General features: G+C 42.0%; 1 protein-coding gene across 1 annotated transcript in view; it reads left to right on the top strand.

Moving 5' to 3' along the window:
- Positions 1-1,558: 1,558 nt before the first annotated feature.
- LOC118505894 overlaps positions 1,559-27,526 on the top strand; it is a 61,395-nt gene continuing 35,427 nt past the window's right edge. The window contains exons 1-2 of the mRNA XM_036042348.1: positions 1,559-2,551; positions 18,862-19,759. Of these exons, the coding sequence (XP_035898241.1) occupies positions 19,690-19,759 (70 nt within the window). The 5' untranslated portion in view covers positions 1,559-2,551; positions 18,862-19,689. The remainder of the gene's footprint in view (positions 2,552-18,861; positions 19,760-27,526) is intronic.

Genomic DNA, 27,526 nt, shown 5'->3' with positions numbered 1-27,526 from the left:
TATAAAAGAAAGTATTCTTTTAGAGAGAGTGTGTTTTGCAATTCTGTACAACATACTAGAACATTAATTTATGCTCACTCTTCTTGATCTTCTTTTATTCTTTAAAAATAGGTGGTCTTACAGTTGTGTTTAGGACTGTATAATTTTAAAATTTCTATTTACTTTTCTATTAGTTTCTATATTTAATATTTTGCTCGTTTTATTATACGAGCTGATTTTTCATTTAAAATCATACTATTACTCTAACACGTTGGTTTAAAAAAATATACGAATTCAACTGCTTCTCAAACAAGTTAAAATAAAACTTTAAACGACAACACTGAGCTGGCTTTATATATCTTTTTATTTTATAGATATTTTGGTAAAGATAGAATAGAAGATAATGCACTAATGTTTGGCTTAAAAATAAAACTAAGTTTTGAAAAAAATAATATAAGAGAGAAAGATGCAAAAAATATAAACAAGAGACGTTAAGCAGAAAATACAACTATTGAAAAGAAGTAAGAAGCTTAGGGCGGTCCGGTGACCGAGGTGATAACGGAGCTGGGGCTTCACACGGCAGGACCTGGGTTCAAATACCATCTAGACCACCTCCCCGTATGTTGGGCTGACTTCTTTACTTCGGGTAAAAGCAAGTCACAGAAAGCCAGAAATGGCAGGCCGAACCTCTCGAGGTTGTAGTGCCTGGGAAGAACGAAAAAGAAGAAGCTTGATAAAATCAAAAAGAAAATTCAGTGAAATATATCATACATCAACGAATCGAATCATCAAATACTTTTGAACTAAGCATTGTAAATGTGACAGAACACCTCATTAGTCGATCTTATCTATAACTGTTTCCCATTCGGAATATTCTCAAAACATTCTAATTTTTTCGATTGAAAACACTACCCTGATTTACGTATTACTTCCTGCTAAGTACTTGGTACCGTTAAATAGCGATGAGAAGCCACCAGAAACCCAACATCAACCTTGAGGATGCATCCGACCGGTTCCGGCAAACTATCACTCCCACCAAACGCTGCCTGCTACACGGATAATCAAAGCCTTCCACAAAATCTTCGCATCGCGGATGGAATGGGGAAGGATGGCACAAATCTGACGATGAGCGAAATTGACAGCGAGATCCTTTTTCCCGGTAAAACGCCACCCGGAACAACAGTGTGACAATTTCAGACAACCATCACAGGGCTTACCGCACGTTTCCCGCAACTCCGGAGGGGGATTGGTGGCAGCGGGGGGTGAGAATTTCCGTAGGAAACACGTTGCAATTTCCCGCCCCAGCCGATGTACGAACCAGCGCACGAAAGGAAGCCTTTCCCGAACCGAACCCACCACGAAAGGATGCTGGCGTTTGGCCGTTCGGAAGACGATGTCGACAGCGAGATGCCCAACGAAACACGAACGAACAACCAAAACAATCCATCCGAACGACGACGACGACGACGACGACGGTCTGCGCTAGTGCTGCAGCTCTTGCACTGATACGAACCACGGCCCACGTCCAATGGCGCCGTTCGGTTCCGGTGAAGATTGAACGGCGAGCAGCGTTTAGTCGTTTTCAGAGCTCTCGCGCGAGCAGCTGTTGAGTTGGAAAACAAAGCAAACGCACTGCGTCGAGTTCGCGGTCGAAACCGTGGAAGCGACAAGGTGGAAACGAATTTCGTTTTGTTTGGCGGGAAAATCCGAATACCGATCCGTGCACGTGTGTGAGCGTGGAGTTTGAATTGCGGAGCCAAAATCCGTTACAAAGAAAGAAAGCGTAGCCGGTAGCCGCCTTTCTGCTCTGGTTGCTTTTTTTGTGCGTGTCGTCTTCAAAATTCAAAGCCTCATGTGCATAAATTCCTTGCAAAGCAGTCGTTTGCCTTCAAACACGTGTTTATTGAAGCGCTTCTAGTAGGTGGTCATAATTTATCCACGTTCCAGTGCACCTAGGTCCACCCTTCCAAATTTTCTTCAAAGCAGCAATTGAACGCGTACGGTAGCAATATCCTTAATTGGACGATTTGACCATTAAACCGCAATAAATTCGTGCAACAACCAGTGCCGAGCGTAATTAAGCGCACGGTTTGGTGGGAAAAAGGACCGCCGGAAGCACTCCATCCCGTAGATGGGTAGATGCCCGTTTCGCATGTAAGGACATTATCCGCAAGAACTGTAGCAGCGTCGTATCAGATCTTCCGAAGCCCGAAAACCGACTCTGTACAAGTTCACAGCGAAAGGAAAGGTTACAAGTGAAGTGGGAAGTGATTATCATTTGCGAGTGAGTGAACGAATTTCTTGTTGTTGTGTCCGCGTGCAACGGGGTGTGACGTACGGCTTAGAAAGGTTGCCCGGCACGGATTGCTGTCCCGGTTGGAGCCCGTTGGGCACCTTCTTAAGTGGTTCGTGTTTGGAGAGGAAAATTAGTTCATCGCATCGTTTACCTATCGATCGTGCCGAGTGGGGTTGATCGTGTTGCAGCTGTGCTGTGCTGTGTGGCATTTCATCCATTACACCTTTCGGACCGGTTCCCGTGCCTTTTGGTTGTGGTCCGAAGCCTCGGTGCAAGGTAGGTACAATAAGCGGCGTACCCATGCAATGCATTCCCGACGGCCTTGTGCAGGGTGCGATGCGATCACTGACACTGTGTGCAGGTGATTGTTCTGTTTTTTATCCTCGAGAGTGTGTGTGTGTGTGTTTATGATCGAATGCTTTGATAGGGGCCGGTCAGTACGATAAGGTACTTGCTGCACGGTAGTCACAAGTGTGCAAGAAACTAGTTATGGAATTGGCCGTTGCACCTGTGGAAGCGTCTAGTGAAGAATGCTTTTTAAAACAGCTAAGTAGCCTTGATTACCTTCGCGGGTGAAGGCTGCATCGAAGAATGGTTATCTGGTCATCAGTAGACCGCAGAGGGCTCGGTATGGAGCATGTGTTTTATGTTTTTTTCTTTGGTCCGCTGCACCAGCTCTTCGATTGCAGTTCGTGTGAATTCTGTTAATTGATTAGTTACTCTTGGTAATTATTTATGATTTTGATAAGTGTTTTTTATTATGTTTGTAATGCTATAAGGCAGTTGATTAGATTTTTTCGAAGTCATTTCGACATTTTTTTTATCTTCTGTTCTTCTAACTCTTTTATAATTCCATTTTTTTATTTAACTCTTGCGTGTGTTTTACTTATATTTTCATAAATTTTAAATCTATTGCAATATTTTTATTTTATTTTTAAATGATTCATATGCTTCGTTATAACTATAGTTCAATGTGTTATCATATATTTATTAGATTTTTTGTATTCAAGTTTTGTTCTCAAGCTCAAACAATTTGTTTATTCTTAAAATAAACTTATCTGCATAGTTTTATGCTTTTCCTTTTTCAATTATCAGTTGTTTGATTAAATTTAATTTAAAGTAAAATTATATTATTTTTGCCAATATTTGCATTATATTTTAAGCTTTATGCAAGTTGTACACTTTTGCATGCAGTATTTTTATTATTTTTTTAAAAAGGCATAATGTAAGATCAATTTTAAACCAAAACAAAATTTAAATGATGTTAAGTTTTTTATTAAAAATTTGAATAATTTTCAAATTTTCAAGGTCATATGAATTTAGAATCTATCTTAAAATTTTATAACAAAATGAAGCAATTACTTTCGTGTCACATTTTAAACAGCTCTAATTTGTTCAATATTGGTGAATTTGTACATGCTTGCCTACATTTAGGCGCGTGCAGATCGAACTAGGAAATTGCCCTTTTTTGACTCATTTTAACAAATTAGTCAGCTTTGAAAACTATGGTTCAATGAAATTCGCATTATTATGTAGCAATTTATACTGGTTATTTCCATAAATTATCTGAAAAAGTCATTTGAAACGGTAATTCAATTAGCAATGTGCATTGTTGCATTCTTGTCAATTTTTAATAAGCTTCACCACAAAACCAATAAGCTCAAAGCTAATTTGTTCCGTTTTTCGTATTAAAATTGATCATTGTAGCAATTTAAACTGTATCTCTCGCAGTTAGTTGACACATTGTAAAGCTCCATTTCACCATTACAAACAAAAACAGCATGCCTTCCCTCATTAAATAAACATTGCTGCTAGCCATTGCACACACATTTTGACTTTGTGTAGCGTTTGATTATTTCACCTTAATTTGGCTAATTACTAAAATATCCGCACCTGTTATCAACCGTGCCGGTGCGCCTTTCACCGTTCACGGTTCCACTTCAAATAATGACCAGAATTGCACGAGCATCGAGCTGCTGGTGACGCTCCCAACAAACGCTTCGGGCAGTGTCAGGTTTCAGGACGGACGGGCACGACGATTGCGGAAAAGCTTCAATTGGAAAATTGGTGCCGATTTGGCAGAGAGTTCTCTCGTCACCGAAAACGTGGCGAAAGAGTTGAAAAGTTTTCCCCACTTTTTCTATGCCCCATTCGGTGGGTGAGTGAAAGTTTGGTGACTTTTGGAGCTTGGCAGACACCATCAAGGCCGACGATGACGCCCGATGTCGATCAATTAAGTAAAGATCTGTCCACGACACGGGCGAAGTGTGTTGCGAAACTCCTGGCGACAACTTTCGGGCACTGTGTCAACCACCCGTATTCCGGGGGTGGGGTGCCCGTGGGCTACCAATTTAAAGTCCCCGGCCGGACGTGCTTGCAAGGATGTGACCGTGCCGGGAACATCAAATCACACGTTCCGTTTGCATTTAATTAAACCACCACCGTCAACCACCGTTCAATGGTGGCCGAAAATGGCCAACGGGTCGGTCGAAAATACGATTTGCGGCATTCGCGAAAGACTTGCGCTGCCCGTTTTTATTTCGTTTGCGAGACGATTGTTTAGCTACCAATTTGCCAGGAAGCAAATGCAGGTCCTGCATTCCGGTCTGCCCTACTATTGACACACACAAACACTTGCCTGCCGGATGCCGGAGTCAGAAACTGTCGATTTTTCCACCTTTTGAGCCGAGCATGCACTTGTGTTTGGTTCTGGGAAACATCCGAGCACCGGGAAGAGATTTAATTGAATCAGACTTCAGGCCCACGGTACATCTTTCTCGGTGGGTCAGTTGAGTTGCGTTGAGGCATCATCTAATATGAAGCGTGTGAAATACGTTGCTGCGCGAAGACGCACCCAAAGCAATAAAGGCAAAGTGAATTATCTAAAAGCCCGACGATGGGTTGGCTGCTCACCCGGGGTGGTTGAAAGATGCAGGTGGATGGCCGTGCATCGCTGTTGTCATACAGTTGACGGGCGACGATCAAGTCTACAAACAAGATGCGACACCGTCATGCAGAGTTGAACGAGGTTTGCATTACCTTTTGCGTTGTTTTGTGTATTTTATTTCCCGGCACACAGCAGGGAGCAAAAAATGTTCACCGGCACCTGCATTTCTTTCTGCATCATCACGAATCGCGACCGTGGCAACCTTTTCGCGGCCGTGCCAGTCATCTGTACTTTCAACGGCAAACCGTATCGGAAAGCTGTGTGCCAGATGTTCCGGGGTTTTTTTTTACAGAGGAAGCCCGAATAGGAAAATGGGGAAAAACTTGATTCCATACAGTTTCCGTTCAAGGCTAGGAGACATTAAGCATGATTTTTCAATCTCCATATGTATCAGGCCAATTGTATAACACAATCTGTTATACACGATTATCCTTACTTGGGTGATGCTCGTTGCGAGGGAAAATGCAGCCTTTTTCTGCATGAGTAGCAGTCTTGCCACGAGTTCTTCGTGCATTATGTAGCCAACATTTCGTGCCACGTTGGCGTCAATTGCAATGCAAACAAACGGCAAACACCATGCTAAGCGGTCCAAAAAACTCGTACCAGCTGGCACAAACTATTTTGAACGATTTTACAACGCTGAGTTTCATCGTTGAATTGATTCGGGCGTTTGGGACTGGATTATCCAGTCTGTAGCAACACACGTACGCCCAGCCGATTACCGGGCGAGAAAAGCTACTCCAAAAGTGCATTCCTTGGCAGAGTTTTGTAGACGGACACTTTACAGCTGGCCACGTATTTTTAGCTACTTCGGCTGGAGTGGTGAATTTGATTCTGACTTCCAGCGTTCTTGAGCGAGCATCCGTTTCGATTGACCGTAAGTTCATTTTGAGCATTTCAGAAAAGGATGATGTTTCAAAAATCACGTTGCCACATTACTGGAGCTGCAAGCACTTTGAATCAATCCTTCTGGATGAAGAAGAACTAGATCTTCCAGACCAAAAATATGACAAACAGATGTGATTCGGTTTAAACGACGCCTCGTTTGTTAAAAATAATCCTTAACTTTGTTGCACTCATTTGTACGGCTTGCATTGAATTGGTTTTATTTTTAGCAAACGCCGTTCAACTCATTGTTGCAGCGATTCTAAGTTCGAACACTTTAATTTTGTGTGGTTGCCATCAATGTCACAGCTCATGCTGAAAAGATTATTGCCAGTGAAAAATTACAATTTAATAACCCTCCCCCATTATGATGGGACGTAAGAAGATTTACCGGCTGCCAGGAAGCATCAATTACCAACGATTTAAGGGACTGGTTTCAACAAGGTTTCCTATTAAAATGCTACAACAAAAAAAAAACACATCGCATTGCATACATTCAGGCGCCCGTTACCGAAACACGTGAAATGTTCGATTGTTCTTCTGCGCTTTGCAGTTCTCTTTTTTCTGTGGTGGATGACACACAGACACACATGGGGAAACCGGTTCGTCGTCGTACCATCCCAATGAATTGAGCGATTTCCAATTCTGACTCACGAACCCGTACCGGGTTTACTGTCAGTGCAGAGCAAATGATGCTTCACCACAATAATTACTGAATGTTGCTGTTGCTATTGCTGCTGCTGCTGCTGTCGCGAGTGGTGGTGTGCATATCATTCTCTGATTTGGAAGGCTTCAAACGGGAAGGAAGGTAATGTTGAACCCCCCAATGTAGCAAAAACCCCTCCCCACCTTCCTCCCGATGCAGCGATGTTAAAGCAACAGAGCAAAAAGTGGGCGCCTCGTTTACGTATTCATTTATCAGAATGAATATTAATTGCTTCATTCGCCAACGCGTGCCATCTCGTGTACTACCACCGCTAGCAAACTGCCGGATTCTGGTAGCTTTTGCTGCTGGATTCTGATGCTTGATGCCAGAATGTTTCGCAAGAAGCGCTTCGCTTTTCCCGGAGGCTGTGTGCGATTTATTTTCAGTTTATTTTTTATTTTTTGTTTGGTCAGAACGGCATTCGATCAGAAAGTCAAAACGTGAACGTGAACGACAGGATTTAAAAAGCACACACAGAATGAAAGGAAAACATCCAGATAACATTACACCTATCCAGCGCGTCCGAGGTCGTTTTTACAACATGCTTAACCTTGTCCCGGCCCGTAGCATGATTGTTCCAATTACTGTCCACTGGATGGACGGTTTCGTTGTTCCACGAGCGTACACATGGCAAACCGCACAGCAGGATCGATGAAAAATGTTTAATTGAACAGTTTCCATTTATCACAGCGGCTCGTTGCTTCCTGCAATCGTGTTCCGAGGTATGCCGGTGCGAGATACGGTGGAGGTGGAGCATTTTGCAAACCGTTTTGGTTGTGTGGTTGATGGTGAAATATGAAAGAGTGTGCCTTGCTGTACGATTCTGATAAATTGTGTATGAGACACATCGTGGTTGAAATTATTCGATTTCTAGGTTTTCGTGCAGTGGTTAACTAGTAATAATCCATATTCTTGGTAGAATATTTTGATTTGACGACGTCAAATTATTAATGCCGCTCGTTTCGACTTGTTTAATGAATTTTAAGCAGGAACAGTTTGTTTCAAGCTACCGGTATGTAATTATAGAATTCTAGAAGCTGGGCAGGTTTAAAAGTAATCAAAATGGGAAAGCACATCTGGGCGTTACGAGTTTATATTTCACATTGAGGTTTCATTAATTTTTAGGTAGTACCAGTGAAACTCTCTCTTCTTGACCCTAACGACCTCTTAGGTCATGCCTGCCGTTTCTGGCTTGCTAAACTTAATGATACCCCGTAGTTTTGAACCTTGGTCCCGCCGTTTGAATACCGGTTAAAACCCTGTACCCGGTATGCTTCTGTACAGTTTTTTTTCCCATATCTAGTTCGGTTTATCTATTGATGGCTGTTTATTCACTGTGGTTTGAGAGCATAGTACTGCTCAAGCACACGATATGTGTATCATTTTTAAGAGGCGAGACTCATGATTTGTTGATTAACTCAGTATGATCAATTGATCATCATTGATGAGAACTAGCAAAATAATGACCGAAAATAAATTCGGCAGTTAGATTTTGGATCTATTTTTGAAGTTTATAAAAACTGTTCTAGTCGGAAGGATAAGATGGCTGGGACTTTTTTTTTTTTACTGATGCCAGAATCTTTTCAGTACGAGGCGTAGAGCAGCACAGCGAGCTCGTTTGCATTTGAGATCGTTTGCAGTCATGGGTGCAGGAATACAGCTTAGGGCCTGATTTTCCTGGTAAAGGATTGGTGGCTTGGCCATGTCTAAGAGAAGTGCTACCATATTTTATTTATTTATTAATTATGACGGCTTGAAGCCGTATTGCTAGCACCGCATGTGCTGGCAAAATACAAATGGCAAAAACAAAAAATTTACAAATAAATTACCAAGGCATTTCCTCCCTGATGTTTAGCCTTATCCGGACATGCTTGGTTGTAGGTGTGTGGCGATTGCAGTGTGGAAATCCAGGTCTATTGTAGAAGTTATATCAATGATTAGGTCCGGGTCTATTGCTGGCGGTGTTGTGTTGATGGTAGCGTGGTGTGTAAACGGATCATCCTTCCGTGTATCGGATCTGGAGTGTGAAACAAAAACCAAACATAAAAAAACAGCGTTTTGGACAGCACAAACATTTGCCTCTGTACAGTGTTCCTCCAACTGCCCAGCAGTGATAGCCCAAGCTCGATCAAGCCAGCACCGAAATCATCTCGGCTATCGGCGAGTTCCCTTCCGTAACAGCAGGGTCTCTGCTAATCACGAGGTAGGACCCGCCGACTACCTCCGAACCCAACGCCAACAAGGCCGAACTCGCTCTATCAAGGCTAGGCAGAGATGAAGAACTAGAAGAAGTGCTACCTGTTAAAAAAACCTTAAAAAATTTGTTAACGAGTTAAAGAGATATTCAATAAGAAGAAGGTCACCTGCCTTCATAGAACTATTAAAGTGAATTAAAAAAAATACTCTAAACGTTGTAAAGATGCAGGTTGCTTTATGCAGGATGCCGAGGTTCAAATCCCATCCAGACCATCTCCCCGTACGCAGGGCTGACTACTGTGCTACGGGTAAAAGCAAGTCACAGATAGCCAGAAACGGCAGGCCAAACCCTGTTGAGGTTGTAGTGCCAAAGAAGAAGAAGAAGAAGAAACTAAAATGTCATGTGCCTCTCCCAGGCGGCATACATTTTCAGTTGCAAAACATTTTCACATTTAATATTATAAATGAACGCTATATATTTAATATTATAATTTTTTTAATTATATTTTCATTTAGAAATATGAAATGCAACTGGAACAAAATTACTTGTTCCTTTGATGGAACCGCCGTTTAAATGTGTTAAAATTGCGCTGAGCTCCTCAAAAATTGAGCCTGTTTAGCAATTGCATAGATTAAGGTGTTATGAAACAAATCCTGACCGAAATAAAACATTATCAGTTACGTGCTATTTATAAAAAAAAAAAACAGTTAAATTGATTTCATGGTGCATTCGTGTCATCAGAAACTTACAAAGTCTTCTTTTTTTTTGTGGACGATTTATAAGCACTACAGGATTCAGTTCATTTTGAAAGAGTCTTTCTTCTAAAATATCATGTTCTGAGCAAATACTTTGCGTGTTTAATTAGACAAACATTTTAGCTCTTATAAACACTTTTACGTTATTATGAATACTATGTTTAGTACGATAATTTAAGAACAGCTTGTATAAGAATCTAGCAACTAGTAAGAACAACAGAAGTATAGGAATCGTACTGGTTGTTTCCCAACTATAATAATATGGTTATTCAAAATTTTTCTTCCTTTTGATCACCTCACAAAAAGACGCTGCATAAATGGCAATCAAAGTGTCTGCCGTGCTGCATTCGCCACGGTCTTAAACTTCAATTTCCAGCTGCATTACAGCACCGCTTAGCACTAATTAAATCTCGCAGATGTTTTAACGGCCAACCAGCACAGAGCAATGTTTTGCATTTTTGTTTGTCTCGGTTTCAAGAACGCCTTGTACACGGCTGCCACATTCATTCTCGAGACAGGCAAATCTCGTCTCCTGCCGAGGACGAGCCCAGTACACCGCGCATCGGCTAGGCGAAAATTTTTATTACAATACTTTTCTCCTAATTAGTCACACCGTTCGCTACGAACTCCAGCCCGGCAAGAGGAATCACTTCACCCGCCCGAAAGCTTAACTTCAGCACGGGAAAGTGTCAGGAATGCACACTAACTTTCACCCCCCTGGAAAACGGTTTCGTTTCGTTTGATACATGCCTCTGCGCTTCTTATCGTCCGACAAGGACCAATATGGTGTATTTTATTCGTTTCACTGCCACGTTCTCATTCCATTTTCCCACAAAAAAGGAAAGGTTGGTATCGCTTCGCCAGCATCGGAACACTTCTTGTGGCCTTCTCACGAGCCACAGCTGTTTCTTTTCACTCGAGCTTTTCCGAAGCCGAAGAAGGGTGGAGTGTGAAAATTGAAAATTAAAACTTGCATTAAAATAATATTATTAAATTATAATCATGCTTCCAGAATCGGCAAAGAATACAGTCTCGCGGGTCGCTAAGGAAAAGAGAGAGAGAGAGAGAGAAAGCCAAGGAGGGAAGGAATTGTAAAATGATTATACATCGCGTCTTGAGTTTTCGCTCACTTTTTTCCTCCTCCTTTTTCTTACAGTGCACTTACATTTTCTCCGTGTTAAATTTTCTTGTCGTGGTGGAAACTAATTTTCACAACTTAAATTCAAAGCTGGGAGTATAGTTCGGAAAGTGGAAAAAGAACGCGAGTGTGGGAAGCGTATAAATCTGATATTACTGCTCCCGTCGGTACGCTGTTCTTCACCGCTCTCCGTTGCCGCCCTGTAGCTGATGAATTGTAAAACGTGGAAAAATTCTACCACAACCCAACGTAACCGTGACGATCGTTATCGTGCACGGTGTCGAATAATCCCGATGCCAATCCCGTAATGGATGGTTAGAAGAGTAATCATAAGCATTATTCCTTCCCGAGCTAGCTGCAGGCGAAGGATGGGAAGTTCCACTCTTGTCCAGTTGCGGGAATTAAATTATAACTTTATTTGCCTTTCTCTTCGCATTATCTCATGCGAAGCTTTCCATTTTTTTTTCTGTTGCCTTACTGTCGGTCTTCGCGTACGCCGCGTACTTTCGAATCTCTCCAATTGCCATCTGTTAAATGGTGGAAAGTATCTTTATCTCGGCTGAACGACGAACTGGAGATACACAGATGGAGAGGAGGTTCGCTGCGGAGAGACAAAGATTTTCCACATGGAAATCGCATTCGCTGGCTTCACTCTAGCATCCCAACCGGAGCAGCGAAATTGGCACAGAAGCTCACGATGGAAAATTAAAACTCCACAAAATGGCAGAACAGTGAAGCTTGGAAAAGAAAGCGAAATAGAGAAGAAAGAACAAAAAAAAAACCCATCCGCCAATAAGAATCCCACAGAATGTACCCTTGTCCGGGGGATCCCTTTTTAAATTGGACGCTCGTGCCAGCTGTGTGCTTGAGTGGAACTGGGCAGTGAAATTAGCAAATGAGTTACACACTTTTTACGCTGTGGCCGGATGACCGGATGGTGAGTGTAGAACTGAGGCAAGTAATAATTGGAATGGGAAGGAGCAAGAAAGAACGCAAACTTGATCCGGTCTTCTGTTTTTTTGTTTTCCAGGGGTTGAAGAGCAGAAAAGTTGTTAAACCGATAAAGGTTGGTCAACGGAAATTGATGCGGATGAAATTTGAAACTCACCGGAAAAGGGGTAATCTTATGAAAAAGGGTTAATAATGTTGGAATGCTTCGGGTGGGCTGAATGGAATGATGACAGATTTCTAAAATATGTTACTTGACACCTGTAGGACGAGTTTGTTTTATTTGAGATTTTTTGAGTAATTTGGAGTTTTTATGCTTTTCATATGGATTCTAATAATTTGAACGATTTTTTTATATTTTTTGTTAATATTCTTCTCAATCAATATGAGCCTCTTCACCAGCATAAACACATAATAAAATTTTATATCGATCCATTAGCCTAGACGATGCTTTTAAATTGCATAACTTTAGGCGCTTTGTTATGATTGAAATAGCAAACGGTTCAAAAACACTAAAACGTACTAATTAGGGATGTTTTGTTCAAGAACTTTAAAGCAAATTTGCTCAAAATGTTTGATTGTAACAGTTATTTTCCCTCCAGTTATTATGCCACCCAAACAAACAAACATTTCTAAGCTCTTTAAACCCCTTTAAGAACTTCCGTCTAAACAATAACATTCAGCTAAAAATGGAAGAAACAAAATGCCAAACTTTCCCGCATACAACCAAAATCTTACTCTTCCCGACTTACACCACAAGATGAGTCTATTTCGTTGTTTAAGCACTCCATAATTCTCCCATCCACTCTGCCCTTCTCAGGCTTCAGTTGTTGCCCCACTTGGCACTGGGAAGCATCTCCTCCCATGTACGAACATTCCCCCTTTTGAGCGGCACTAACCACTACGCTACACGGTGCCAAAATAACCGCAAACATTACCACCCGAAAAACTACCACGAAACATTGAAACTTTACGATCCGCGAAGCCATCCTCTCGGGACATCGACATCGTGCCGGTGGGAATTGCCAGGACACGGTGCAGCTCTTATTTCCTGCTCACATGCCAAACGCAAACGGTGGGGGCCCCCTCTCGGAAACTGGAACCCCGGCCCGGTGTGGATGAAAGACAGTGAACCTGTGCCCCCCCCCCCCTCCCGAAATCGGGAAGCTTTGAACTAACTGAACTGCAACCACGGATGCTGGTGGAAAGTTTTGAATGCCCGTGAAGTAGTGGCGTCGTATACGCGAGCTCCTCGTGCAAGGGTTTGCGCCCGAGAACGATGTAAGATTTTAATTGCTTTGCTTTACACCGATAGCCATTGAGCTGAGGGAAAGTTGCGATATTAATAACGCGAGATGGTGGTATCATTCATTGGGTTCGTAATGGCACCTGGGTAGATGGTGAGACAAAAAAAAACAAAAGCTGGATCTCCGAGGGCGTCGTGCTAAATAGAAATCTTGGATCGGTGGTCTAAGTGCTGTTAAGAGGTTGTGAAGATTTTTTTTTTACCCTAAGATTGTGATCGTTTTGCCACCATATCTTGTGAAAATACTTTAAACCTCGTAGAATACGAAAGAAGATAGGGAGAAAATTAATGGAAAAAGTCTGCTGCGCCTCATTGATTTTGTGTTAGCGTTGGTTCACTCAATTGACGGACGAGACTGTTGGGACACTGGCCAAGCAATCATATTCGCAGAATGTTTGAAGGTGAAGAAAAGCAGTTTACGTTTTTTACTACCACTTGCTAAGTATTCCGGTTTTCCGTATTATACCTCCTTCAAACACGCTTCTATCTGCTTCAAAGCACACAAGTGCATCCGTTTTTGTTTTCTCGTTGCAGAATTCCTTTTTTCCCTTCTTGAGCGCATCACAGCCGGACAAAGATTAAGATTACGGAAAGGGAAAACAAACTGAGATTCTTGGGAAGAAAAGTTGTAGGCAAGCGAAAGCAAAAGCTGTTCTCGAGTCAGCTGTTTTTACCGTGCACGGCACACTTTTGATGATAAGAGCATCTGACGTGACCTAAGCTGTTTGTAGTGCATCGTCGGTTACAAGATTTATTTCGTGTTTACAAGTCGTGACCTATACAATTAAAGATTTTTGATTAAAAAAATTCTCAAGGGTTTTCTTGATTTTAAGTGATTTTTCTAATTAAATAAGAACAATTAGTGTTTCTCGAATGAAGGTTTTAGATGCTGCTGCTGCTATGGCACACTGTCAAATCACTGGAAAAACTGTCAAATTCCGTTCTATCTGTCAAGCAAAACAATTTGACAGCTCTCTCATGAAATTTTAGGAGAACAACGTGCAACGAGTTTTCTCTTCGACGAACTTGATAGTTCATTTAGTTTCCCTTACTATAGTCTCAGCGGGAAGATTCTGATTATCCAGTACCAAGCTCGCTCCGGTTAATCTCAATGGGTGACTTAAGCCAAACTTCGCAGCAAAACAATAGACCAAGTATCAGTTTCTTAGGAAAGTCATACCAGCGTTCGCTTTATGCTGCCGACTTTTGCAACTCTGACTTCCGTACTCCCCGGGGCAAGCGGTCCCTCCCCGGCAACGCAGGACATGACTCAGAATTACAGCTAGTCCACGTCCAAGTTTTCAATTTATTATGAATAAAATTAAATCAGTACACTGTTTATCAAAAAGTTCGTCCCCGTTGGCCGCTTACCAACCGGGATGGCGTAGAACCATTCGATAGGTCGTCAAAAAGAACTTCACCGTGTACGATGTGGAAAGTTTTCGGTATTGTTTTCCTCAACTTCCTTACGACGAGTTAAGCGACGTTATCTTACAGTTGTTGGTGGGGTTTTTTTTCTTCCTTCGCTCTCCCTAATGAAATCTTCAATAGTTCGATCTAGCGGATGAAGCAAGAGCTATCGATGCTTTCCGATGCGCTAAAGAATAACTGTATTGACAAAACGGATGTATTAAACCGGAGTTGAGAGAAGGCTTAATGAAGGTGCTTCCTCCGGTAAATCGTGCCCTTCATCGTGGTTCCCGGTTTTCGTCCGCAACCGCGCATATCCTCCACGAAAACCCGTCCAAGCGTACAAGTTGGACATTACGAGGATGAATGCTAGTTTGTGGAGGTTCGGATCGTGGAAAGTTCTTCGATTCCCTTCATTAACTGGCAAAGTTTTGAGGAGGCAGCTTGCCTTTAAATTTCCACGAACACAACAACACAGAGCAAGGGGTTGAACCCCGCGTGGCCAAGGGAGCGTGTGTCTCGGAGTTTACGGAGTTGATAATGGAAGGGTAAAGTTTTTGTTAAATGTTGTCATTTAAGCATAATAGTTTAGTTTTATATTTGACAACCCTCTCATTAGCCAACCACACCCCAAAAAAGCCCCAGAACTCGACCCAGAGTTGGTGGTTACGGCATTATCACCCATGTTGGACCTCGAACTTTCGGTTCCGAAAGCGAAAAACCACATGCTAAACGCCATCGGCCGCGTCTTTCACTGCATGTATACGGTTCAAAGGTTCAGATGGACTTGCGAACGAAAGCGCCGGGAATGTTCCAAGACGAATTTTGGGGGAATCTTCATGATTGTGTATTATCGCGCCGCTTGTTCGGCACTCGGTGACGACTCATCGCACGGGTGTGGTTTACCGAAACGCAATCAGGTCACTTTTGGAACCATACTGGTTTCAACCGAGCTGGTTTGTTGCCGTCCACTGATAGACTGCGGGCCGGATGTGTGCCCACAGTAACGGTGGCCTGACCAATGTGTCTGGACCAATCTGAGATGATTAATTGTGAGGCTACGGTGATACAAGGGAACTGCGTGATAATGGAACAAGAGGCAAAGGTTTTGCCGGTCTCGGCATGTTGAAACGCATGATCAGTTGAATTATGTTCATGCAAAATAAAACAAACAACACTGCACGAAATTGATATTATTCTACACAAAGACGCACATACCAATTAGACTTGGTCAGATTTTCACTTAAAAAGTACTCTTATCACTTAATTTTTCGGGAGAATTTATGACATGCGCCGAGCGGTTTTTACGTCATTGGGAGAGAAAGGAGGTTAGGCAAGAGATCTTTACGATTTCTTGCTAATCTCTTGATTTGACGCCATTGGAAGTTTATGGTTATTCTATAATTAGAGATTTAGTTCTATGAACAAAAAACTATAATAATTAGATTTTTTCTGTACGTAAATCTATAAAAAACTTCCTTTTTTTCGCTCACATTTAATCATGAACAAAGCAAGAGCGATGTTTTAATCAGGACTTGTATTATTTGTATAATTATACGTAATTCAATACAACAAATATAGACAAATGTGAAACGAAGCACACAAATTGTTTAATGAATTTGCTTGAGAAGTAATAAGTAATGAGGGTTGGATATGTTGTCCTCAACAAGTAAAAATGATTATATTTTCTTCATGTTGTTAATAGCAAGTATTGAAAAGCTCATTTAATACTTTAAACTAACATTCAAAAAGTCGATTGATTGTTTTAAAAGTTTTAAAATAGATCATTATCAACGTTATTCAACGAAAAAGGTTTTTTGAATCATTGACCCCCGGTGAGGATTGACTATCCAACAATGCGCCTAGTTAGCCAGAAATGGCAGGTATGACCGTTAGATCATGAAAAAAGAAGACCTGCTCCAATAATTTTCAAGATCACCTGATCACTAACGTCAAGAATGACTTGAAAAATATGTAAACATCGATCGTGGGGTTACTTCCGAATCTCGGGAGGATTACTTCTCATGCCTTTGGTCCCCTCAGAATTAGTACATGAAAGTCCGTAGGCTTAGTGGCCAAGGTGCGGCCGTTCAAAAGTAAAAAAAAAAGATATTTGTTCATCGGACACGTGTGATCCTTGGAGAGTTGTTATAACTTGCTCCAGAAGGCAAGATACAGGTTAAGAGCAGGAAAAAGCTTAAAAGGCAACCTACTGACCAAATTTCCAACTGAGAGATTGGTACAGGGATTTTAAAATAGTGGTATCAAAAGGATTATTATCGATGATCGATGCATCAAAGAGATACGGGGGGCGGCCGTGTGACAGAGTTGACAAGGGCGTCCGTCTTCATACGGCAGGACTGGGGTTCAAATCTCATCCGGGCCGTTCCACCATAGTGAGGACTGACTATCTCATTATCATTAAGTCTAGTAAACCAAACATGGCAAGCATGACCATAACCCAAGAAAGAAGTTTGAAAAGAAATATGAACAGCAAAAACACGATCTACGAAGGAAACGATGTTGTGTCTATTGGCTTCTTTTAGGAGTTTCAAATAAGATATCTAGTCGAAAGCAATAAAATGTTTGGATATTACTTTTCCGTAAGCTTTCAACTATTAAATTACGCTTGTAGTTTTACACAAAAAAGTGTTTTAAAATAAAGCAGTCCGGAGGTCAAGGCAGTAGCGGCACCGATTTTCAATCGGTGGGGCTGTGCATCGAAACCCATTCGGACTATTCCAGGGTGCCATAAAAGGAAAAAGGGTTTTAAACTTGCATAATTGATTTTTATGTGTTTTTTAACTACTGTAGAAGAATAAATTTAATGAAAAGAGGCATACAAATTTATTTTTCAACACGAGAATCTCGAAGACAAGCGAACAAGAAGGGTAGCAATGCGTATTGCATACTTTTAGGCTTGATTTTTCAAATCAACGCAACCTGTAAAACTTCAAGCAGAAAAGTATAAAGCAATTGTTTATTGCTTTCAGTTTTCACTATCGAATGTTGCAAATTATGTTTATTTATGATTAATTTTTGATAGGTTTTATGTCAAATCCTGTCTAATAGATGCATTTCTCTCTCAAGCATTACTATTAAATATTATAACGATAATAACGTTCTTTCGTATACCAATCCAAATTGTAACTTCGAGCTTGTAGATTGTCAATCATGTGAGCTTTTTCCATCTCGTTTTTTTCATATCCCATCTCCGAAATGGAGTGGCAGCCCCTCCAAGCGAGGTTAGTGACCGTGCACTCACTCACTCGCACCCCGACTGTCCCCATGATTTATATTATTTCATTCGTGAAATTTATAACAAAACTTTCTGCCCACGAGTGGCTACACGAAAAAAAAAACCACTCACAACCATCGCGCGTACAACGCACACAAAGTCACAGGTTCAAAGTTGTTTGCCGGGTTATGGGTGTCACGGGCACCCAAACACGCACAGGGCAAAGAAACGAACGCCTTGCGAAATGTATTAGATGGGACGAAACTTATGGGCGAGAGGGCGTAAATTGAAGATGTTTGAAGTTTCCGGAGGCAGAAAGAAATTGCCCTACAAAAACTCCACCGTTTCCCACCGGCGTGCCAGCTAGTGGCCTGGAGGAAAAACTTTCACGGCAGAATGAGCAAACAAAAAATGCACAAAATCAAATATAAAAAGATACGCAAATGAACACCCTAACGTTTATGGGGACCGTTTATTACAAGTGTCATCGTTTTGTTGGACTCACTCAGTTTCACTCGCTTCGGCCGTTCTGCGTTTGCGTGCGTTTCTTGCGTCCCGGAAGGAAAATGAAGGACCAACATCAAAGCTTTCCAACTTTGTCATTTCAATTATCTTACACCATCATCTGTGTGCCTCGGGGCAACAAGTAAAAGCACGACAAAAGAGTTGTCTCGTTGCGGAAGCGGTGTCCAAAACGGTCAGGAAGGATATTTGGCAATTTATTGTCGAAAAATGCTTATCAAAAGTTGTCAAACGTCTCTAAACGGTTTCATTATGCGAACATAACACGCAAGAAAGAAAACTTTCCCACTCGTTTTTTTCCTGCATTCGATTAAATAATAGCTACACCGCTTAACAAAGCAGAATAAACACAGACAAGCGAGCTTCACTTAGCATAAAAGGGGAAAACAAATAAACGGCTCAACTGTCCACACGCGCTCTCGATGGGGAGAAAAAAAAGAAGCTTTCCCACCCTAGTATAAATCAAGCAAAACAAAAAAAACATTTCCACCACTGACCATATTTTTTCTGCTTCTTTCTTTCTCAACTCAACAGGTTACAAGGCGTCAACAAACAATAAACATCCCCCGGCAGCGCTTTTTTTTCGGTTTCTGCCTGCTCCAACCATCCAGCGCGTTCACACCATTCGTAACCGGAAGGCCGAGTCCTCCGAGAGTAAGTGGGCATCAAAAGCAAATATTCCGAAAATTCTTCCAACCGAGACACATCGGTTGGCTCCCACACCGGTGTTTGGAGTTGGAGAAAAATATACTTCCTCTCCCGTTCTCCCGAGTTGGAAACGGGGAAAAGTTGGAACAGTAGGTGGCACGGTGGGAAAAATAAACCACCCTAGTAGCTCAACCTAACCGCAAGAGAAGAAAAGCTTGTCGGGAGACAAGAAAAAGGTAACGTGAGAAAAAAGGAAAGGAAAAGCCCGGACTGGCGACAGATATGCTTCGAGCGGTGACGAGGACAACCGAAAAACCTCAACGCAAGTAGACGCTACGAAAAGTTTCCACGGTCAGAAAGGAGAAAGCGAACGAACGAAGGCGTTCGTGCATGAGAACGAGCAGACGAAAAGGAGGTGCTATCATCCTTGTATTTTTATTTTTTGAAAGCATTCTTATCACGTGTGTGTAATACGAAACGAGGTTAAACGTAGGGTGGTGTAAGTCGCTTTTCCTGACCGAGAGCGCCAAAGATTGACCGAGTAGTCTAACGAAGCACGGTAACAAAGCGGGAATTAAATTTTCCACTAAACGGGGTGACAGAAATCCTTCCTTCAGTCCCACCCCGAGTACGAGTACGTTGAGGAGCGAAAAATCCAGCCCGAAGGCCGTGACCGTGACGAACAATTCATCATCAAACACACACACACACAGGATGAGGATTAGAAAGGGTGTGAATATTAGCAATGGCAGTGTCTTCCATCTGGCGCTCGTCACTATGGCAGGTAAGTACTGCCTAGCATAAGCCTTCCACAGTCGTGTGTGTGTGTGTGTGTATGTTTTGGGTGCGTGTGTGTGTGTGAACTTTTCTTTGGCTTGACTTTGCTAACACCTTTGTAACACCCGGGAAGGTATTGTTAACACGTGGCAAATCCGTTTCCGTTTCTTTTGAACTATGCCAGCAAAAACGAAGAGCAAACACTGTGCGTACGATTAATCACACTCGTGGAGGTCCTCTGGGCTGTGCAACGTTATTCAGGCAGCCTTTGACCTTTTTCTAGTGTTTTTTGTCCGGGAAAAAGGTGTGTAAAACACGTTTTTCCAAGAATACAGATGTATTCTTTGATATGATCGCTTGGGGTGTGTTTGTTTGTTTGTTCATTTCAATATCACAACCAAAGAAGACATGTAAAAAATGAGCCTTTATTATTGATTTTAATGTAAAATAATGTTATAACAAAATTTTTCCTCATTATGGTTATATTGTTCATCTATTACTTGATGTTCGGGAACATGTGATGGTTCTCTGTAATATGACAACTGAAGCAAAACCAGTAACCTGACGAATGTAACGCTTCGTAACGCTTTTCTAAAAGTCTTATTTTTTGCAGGGGAATTTCAAAAACATGACAGTTATGTAAAATTATTAAGTTAATAGCTATACTTTTAAAACCAGCAAAAAAAGAGTTATTATTTTTAAAATTTTAGTTTAGTTTAGTAGAGATGGTATTGGTGTCCCAACCATTCTGCATCCTCTTAAGGTCTTGGCTTGTTATGTTTGGCTTCCTTGACTTGTTCATGACCGTACGGATCAACTAAAGCTGTTGATTATTTTGGCCAATGATTTACGAGAGTTTTAAAACTAAAAATGTAGTTAATTTGTGCATGCATATAACTGTGGTACAAATTTGAAGAGGTAGCGATGCACCAAATAGTATTTTAAAGACATCTTCGATTTTACATGCCTCAAAACTTCAATATCTTACGATTTATTCTATCTGAAAGTTACCCTCATCGAACCATGTCGAACCATGGCTTGCCTGTACTAAATATCCCTCGAAATAATCTGTGAGAGGTCACCACAATTCTTAACAATCACCCCGAATAATAAAAAAGAATATTTTGTCTGTAATGGAGCGGTCCGGTGGCCAAGGCGAGAGCGGCGCCGATCTTCAAACGGGAGGACCGGGGTTCAAATCCCATATAGACTGCCTTCTCCCCGTACGTAGGGTTGACTTCTTTACTACGGGTAAAATTAGGTCACAGAAGGCCAGAAATGGTAGGCTGAACCCTCTCGAAGTATTACCTCCAAAGAAGAAGAAGATTCTGTATTTTTTCTAAAATATATTCTGATATTGTCAAACATACTCGTTGGTGTTGTTTAGTGATGTTAGTGAGACATGAACAAAGCATAAAAAACGCATTTAAGTCCAAAATAAAATGTTCAAATTTGCCAGTGCTCACATGATCAAATACGCCTTCAAAACCAATAACACTTTAAAAGCTACAACCTTTGCATACTTTAAGGGGCAGTTTTAATGAGACCTTAATTCATCGAATGGTTGATTAAAGCCTTTTTTCTAAAAAATTGATATGGAGGCTAAACTTACATTGTCAACATTGGAAAAGAAGTAAACAGATACCAAACCAAGGATAATAATCTCTTTTTCATTTGACTAGATAGACGAGTATTGTAATACTCATGAGCATTCCCTGAATGATGCATTTCATAATGTCCTGTGCAAATCATTTTACCATCATGCAAGATCGGATGCAGAGTCGAAGTTGGCAGACTTACCCCCGAACAAGCAAAACGATAGCATCCACCAGCTGGTTAATGATTCCCCTGGTGTGAATCACTCAAACGGGGCACCAATGTTGCTCACAATTCACCAACGCAAACCCCGGAAAACGGGAAAGATGCCCATGGGGTAGCAAGAAACACAAAAAGAAAATGCTCCTTAGCACTGCTGCACCACACAATGTGTCCAACTTCCGAAGCCACCAGGCAAGAACCGTGTACGTAAGCAAAAACCGGTCCAACCACGCTCCGACTTCCGTTTGCGCTGTGTGCGCGAGTTTGCCAACAAAAACGCATCCTTTAAGTGCTGCCGCTAGTGTTTTTCGCCAGCCCGGTTCTGCAAAATCGTACACCATTATCCGTGCATTGAACGCGGATGCTGATCCCGGTGCAGCAGTTTCCGATTTTCCCGCAGTTTCCACGCTTATCTCACCTTCCCCGGGGGGCCGATTTCGGCAAATTACATTTATTTACATGTCCCGGGGATTTCGAGGAGGGAAGAAGGGCCGGGGATTGCGGTGCGGTGGCGAGAGGATGAGGAGCAAGAAGGACGAAAAACACGTTCCAACCTTAGGTCAGTTAAGCTCCCGCTTTGACTGGGGACAAACACGCTCCGAGAAACGGGGCTAGAACATGATGAAAGGGCGCAGCGACTCGGGCGCTGTTCTGCTAACGAAAAACCAACATTCGATCGCAGCAGTAAAGCAGACCGCAGTACCAAAGCTAATATACTAACGGGCCGGGTTTTGTGCTGCTTAACGAACTTTTCCCACCTCACCGAACGATACCCAATGCGGATGAAACGTGGACCGGGATGTGCAGGAGGGTTTTGTGCAGAGGGCACCTGCTAATCGGATGATCGGACCGGGGAATGGTGGGTCAGCACAGCCTAGACCGGTGTTCCCATTTGGGGCGTTGTGGCCACACGCTCATCAGACGCTCGCGACAGTGCCGTGGACAGTGTCCAGTCGACGGGTTTGTTGTTAACAAAATCAATTAAAACGAAACCGACCGACCGGCCGGTGGCGAGGGAAGGGCCTGTTGTGCGTGTGTGTGTGTGTGCAGTTCTCGAAAATTGTGCGACGCTTTTGGTGTGCATTGGATCGTTGCATAAAGCAATCATACTTACACGCAAATGCAATTGCCACAATGTTCGCGGTGTTTCAATTTGGCGAGTGCACGTTCGGATGAAAGAGAAATCGATACCGGTTGTGAATTCCGGTGGAAATATCGTGATGCGACGCTTCTTTTTTTCTCTCTCGTGTATGTGTGTGCGTGTGTTATCGTTAAAATCAAAATCGAATTTTAACGGGAAGAGCTTTGGTACACCGCTTCATCAAAATCGATCGGTGCAGGGCGGTTTGGTAAGGAAGTGAAAGATTTGTAAAAATTGATGAATGTATATTTCGCTCTGTGTTCGCTTGTGTTGTTTTAAGGGTGAAATGAATTTACTTGATTTTTTCTCCCGAATGTTTGATGATCAACGGTTTTATCCATAAGATTTGTTAGCATTTTTTGTCGCAAGCTAGTTGATCAACCTGACAAAGATATTCGATATCAAATTTTAATAGTCACACCTAAAAGTATGCAATCATAAAATGTCAAGCAATTTTAAATTCTGCACGATATTTATAGAGCGTTTCAATTAGAACTATGACAAGAACATTGAGCCATACATTCAAGAAATATGCTACAAATGTATTTCTTCCTGGTTCGTAGCGGCTCAACGCCAATTAAATAAAACAACGCTTTTTTTTCAAAAATAATATTTGCATCTTTTCAAATAATACTTGATTTTGATGATCGCTTGCTAATTCATACTGGGGGACATATGATTAAATAAAGTCCTCCGGTAGAGCTCGAACTTCGAAAAAACCTGTTCTCTGATGAAGTCAGTTGGAAGCATTCCTGATCGAAGAAATGCTCTTTGATAATTGTAAGGCTTGTCTCATGAGCTACATCTCAGATATGACCTGTGAATTTTCCGAAGTAAAGTTTATCTTGTCCATCTCGTCCATTCTTCACCAATGAGAAAGATTCTTTGACTCCAGGAACCAAGTTGCCCAACGGTTCAACCTCGATACATTTAATCCTTGGGGCACTAGCATAAGCCTACTGTGCGAATACTGTACAGGTGAATGTGGTCTTGAAGATCCAAAGCCTCTATGCATTAAAAAATACTTCAATACTGTTGGCAGGGGGTCCATTCCTAGGTTTTATCGTCTTTTTCTAAAAAGTAAATAAATATTTTTTGAAGACATAGTAACATGTTCAATCGATCATTAGAAAGTATCTCATCATTTCCAACCTTTTTAGCTCAAGGATACAGCTCCAACTTTTCGACGGTTTTGGCCACATCCATAGCTTAAAATCAGCTGGTAACGCTTTATACACTGTACTGGTGTACACTTTATACAAAAAAAAACGTTTGAGTGAAATGTTGAAATGGAGAACCAACGACTGAAAAATCTTTGAAGTCAGTCAAGTCAAGAATGCTTGAATGCATCCAAACAGTCCTTAACATTAAGAATTGCATAATTTATTTAAAATAATTTCACAATCGAAAAACATCCAATAATCGAAATTAAACCACCATGTTCTGCTCTCCGCTTAAAGTGCCAATAATGATCGCCTCACTGCAACATCACGTTCAGCTGCGAACATGTACTTGAAAATGGTAGCCAAGGGACACGCGTTTCATAATGGCGACAACATGCGTCACCGTGATCTTCCCTTGAGAGAGTACTCAGCTGAAACCGGCCCACACCGGTGCCCGCGTAACGGCCTTCCCATCATGTACCCCTTATTATATTCTTTCCACTCCCATTTGTGAAGGCTTTAATCGAAACCCGAAATAAGCCCAATCCCGTCCTTGTGTCTCGCGAAACCCCATTAAACAGCGCTGGCGCGAAACCCACAACCGTACCGTGCCTGGGTCAAATTCTCAAATGCATCTTGCACACGATTGAGCAATCATCCCCAACTCTTTCGATGATTTTTCCACGGCACACAGTACAGTATAGTTGGGCGTTGGGTTAAAAACGAATCGAGCATAAAATGGCAACAAGCTGTACGGAACGAAATTGTGGGTTGTGAGAAACATTTCATCCGGTTCGGTCGGACTCGGATACATCGGTCTCCGCTTTGCTCCATCACATGCGCCGATCCGGGGTCAAATGCTTCCATTTTATACGTTTCGCCGTCCCTGTGCGTGCTGTCCCATGTGTACCGGCTCGTTATTCATTAACGATTTCATCTGTTGTTAAATAATCAAATAAAATTTTAAAACAAAAGACCCTACGCTATGCGCCGTCCGGTGACCAGCGACTAAGGGATGCCCGGTGGGATGGTAGGTGGTGGATGAGAAAGGGGAAGCGAGGACTCACGAAGGGACGAGGGCCTGGGTGAATAGGTTGCGGACAATTATGGCTGACACGAGGGCTGCCCTCATCCAATATCGCCCGGGTCAGGATATCGGTCGAAAGACAAATGTCGAATCCAGCAAACCGAACAACCACCAACCAATCACCCACAAAACTACTACGTGCTGCGCGTGCTGTCAAAGTGTAGCCTTGCCAGGGCACAATTGTGATTGCAATATTTTCCCACCCACCCACTTCACAGTCCTCCTACACACACACCTACCCTCCCTGGAGCTGTTGGAGCGTTAAAACATCGCACCAAAATATAACTATAAACAGCCACTAGCCAAGCACTCAGTCGAGCGAGCCAGACAGCGACAGAAATGCGTTATGAGCGGAGAGGGCAGCAAAAAAAAATAACAGCTATAGAACGAACTCTCTGCACTGTGCACATTTAATTAAAATTCACCCTGTCCTCGAACTTTATCCTGTGACCGGTTAAAGGAAGGAAGCACACGTAAAAAAAGAAGCTGTTCGAACGAACCCAGGTAGCTGTGTAGCTTCCCTGACCCTTTCAAACAGCCGGGCAAAATGGAGCGGGAAGTTGCAGTAAATCGATCATGCCATTTCCCGGAACTTCGCGGCACACACTCACTAGCTTAATTTAACTACCAGGCCAAACACAGACAGGGGTAATAAATGGGCAAAAAAAAGGTGGAAAGAACGATAAAACCGAGCAGAAGGGAACAGACAGATAGTTTGCAACTTCATCTGCAACCACTGACTATCATGAGGATGTGGAAAAGTGTAGATAGAAACACACGAAGAAGAAAAAAACACAACAAACCCGAAGTAGTTAATAGATTGAACATAAACACAAGAGCACAGGCGGTTAGCTTACTTGATTAGGCAATGTTGTTTTTGATTCCGGTTTTTGTGTACTTCATTAGTGTGATTTTGATTTGACGAGGAGCGTGAAGCGTGCATTTAATTAGACTTTATTTTCAACAGACTGTTGTTCTGTTTTATCGGGCACCGCTTTCCCCGATATCGGCTTTTTTTTTTGTTTTCTCAAGTATTTGTTTTCATTTGAGGTGTTTTTTGTATCGTTTTATTTGATGCTTTCATTCTTATTTAATTGTTATCTTCTCTCGTTTGATTGTGCATTGAAGTGTGATATTTCTGTTAAACAGAGTAATAGGTGTATGTTCTATTACGAGTTTTTTATGAGGAAAATCAAATTTTATTTGACGTTACTTCCACTTATTCTTTCCTTTTCTCATCTGTAGAATGCTTATTTCATTCATGCACAATGGGCTGTGCGTTTTGCTGCAATTAATATATAGAATCAATTATTTGCAATTTGAGTTTACACAAATGTGTATCTTATTTATTGAAAAAATCTGTAAATAAGTAAAATAAAGCCAGTAACATTGTTGAGGTTTAAAAACATGCTGCAATTTTTTAACTTCCAATTTCGGTCATGTATGTACATTGCATAATTTTAGGCGCGTTTTGCTGCCCGAACCTTTTTCAACGATAAATTTAAACTTTTAAGGAAACTGCAAGATTATTTAGGGAGTACTTATCAAAATGTATAAACGGCACCAAATTGATCCAAGCCTATTTACGTCTCTGCTGTAAACACATCGTTCAAACTACTTTTTAAAATCATCCCGCACATTACGGTTTCGATGGAATTTAATTTGATTCGAAGCGGCTTGAAAGCTACAACATTGAATGTAATTTTGTAAAATCTAATAACAACCACACCTAAGCGCATTCCCTTCACTAAGCTCATTTATGTATGCGTGTGTGTGCGTGTGTTTCCTCCCCAACATAACTTGCACGAGCAAAAGTTCATCTGGCCACCGAAATGTGCACGTTACTAAGGGATTAGTCGTGCTTGTGCCGACTCGAGTGACGTAACAATGATGTTGGGGCAGTATTTTATTTTATCCTCGTCCCATCCCAACAATGGGGATGGGATGCCCCTTGCTCTGCAAATGTATCTACTTATCAGAGCGATTGGCAACCGTCGGTAGCAACACAATCGTTTCGTCTAAAAGCCCGGTAGCCGTGGACAATTTATGCAGGCATAAGTAGGCAGTTTTGTGCGTGGCCAGGTATGCGGAAACAGGGATCGTGGTTGTGAGTAGTTGTAATTAAAATCTCTTACCATTTCCGAGCAAGCACACGAGCACCGAAAGGTTCGAAAAATATTAGACGCATTACCCCTGTCCGTTTCGTTCGATATTTTATTGCACACGCACAAAATATGCCCGTCACGCAACGTACGCGTGGTGCATCGCTGCCATCGACGGGTGCCTTCGAGTTCATAATCTTCCGGTAATTAGTCGCACCGTGACAACAATGTTCGGCTTACCGACACGGATGCGCACCGGATGTGTCCGCTTAGCGAGCTTACCGAGGCTGGCGATTCGATTCGGTAAGCGTCGACCGTAGCCGGAAGACTAGAGCGAGCGGTCACCTCGTTCGGACATGAAAAATGAATACATAATTAAATAAATTAATTTATTTCCCATCATCGGCAGTTTGGTCGGTTTGCTATGAGTGGTATGGTGGTCTCGATCTCTGCCCTAAGGCCA

Source organism: Anopheles stephensi, chromosome 2 (genome assembly GCF_013141755.1).
Source record: "Anopheles stephensi strain Indian chromosome 2, UCI_ANSTEP_V1.0, whole genome shotgun sequence".
NCBI classification, from domain to species: Eukaryota; Metazoa; Arthropoda; class Insecta; order Diptera; family Culicidae; genus Anopheles; species Anopheles stephensi.
The sequence above is the reverse complement of the archived record's forward strand: the minus strand, read 5'-3'. Positions and strand labels throughout refer to the sequence as shown.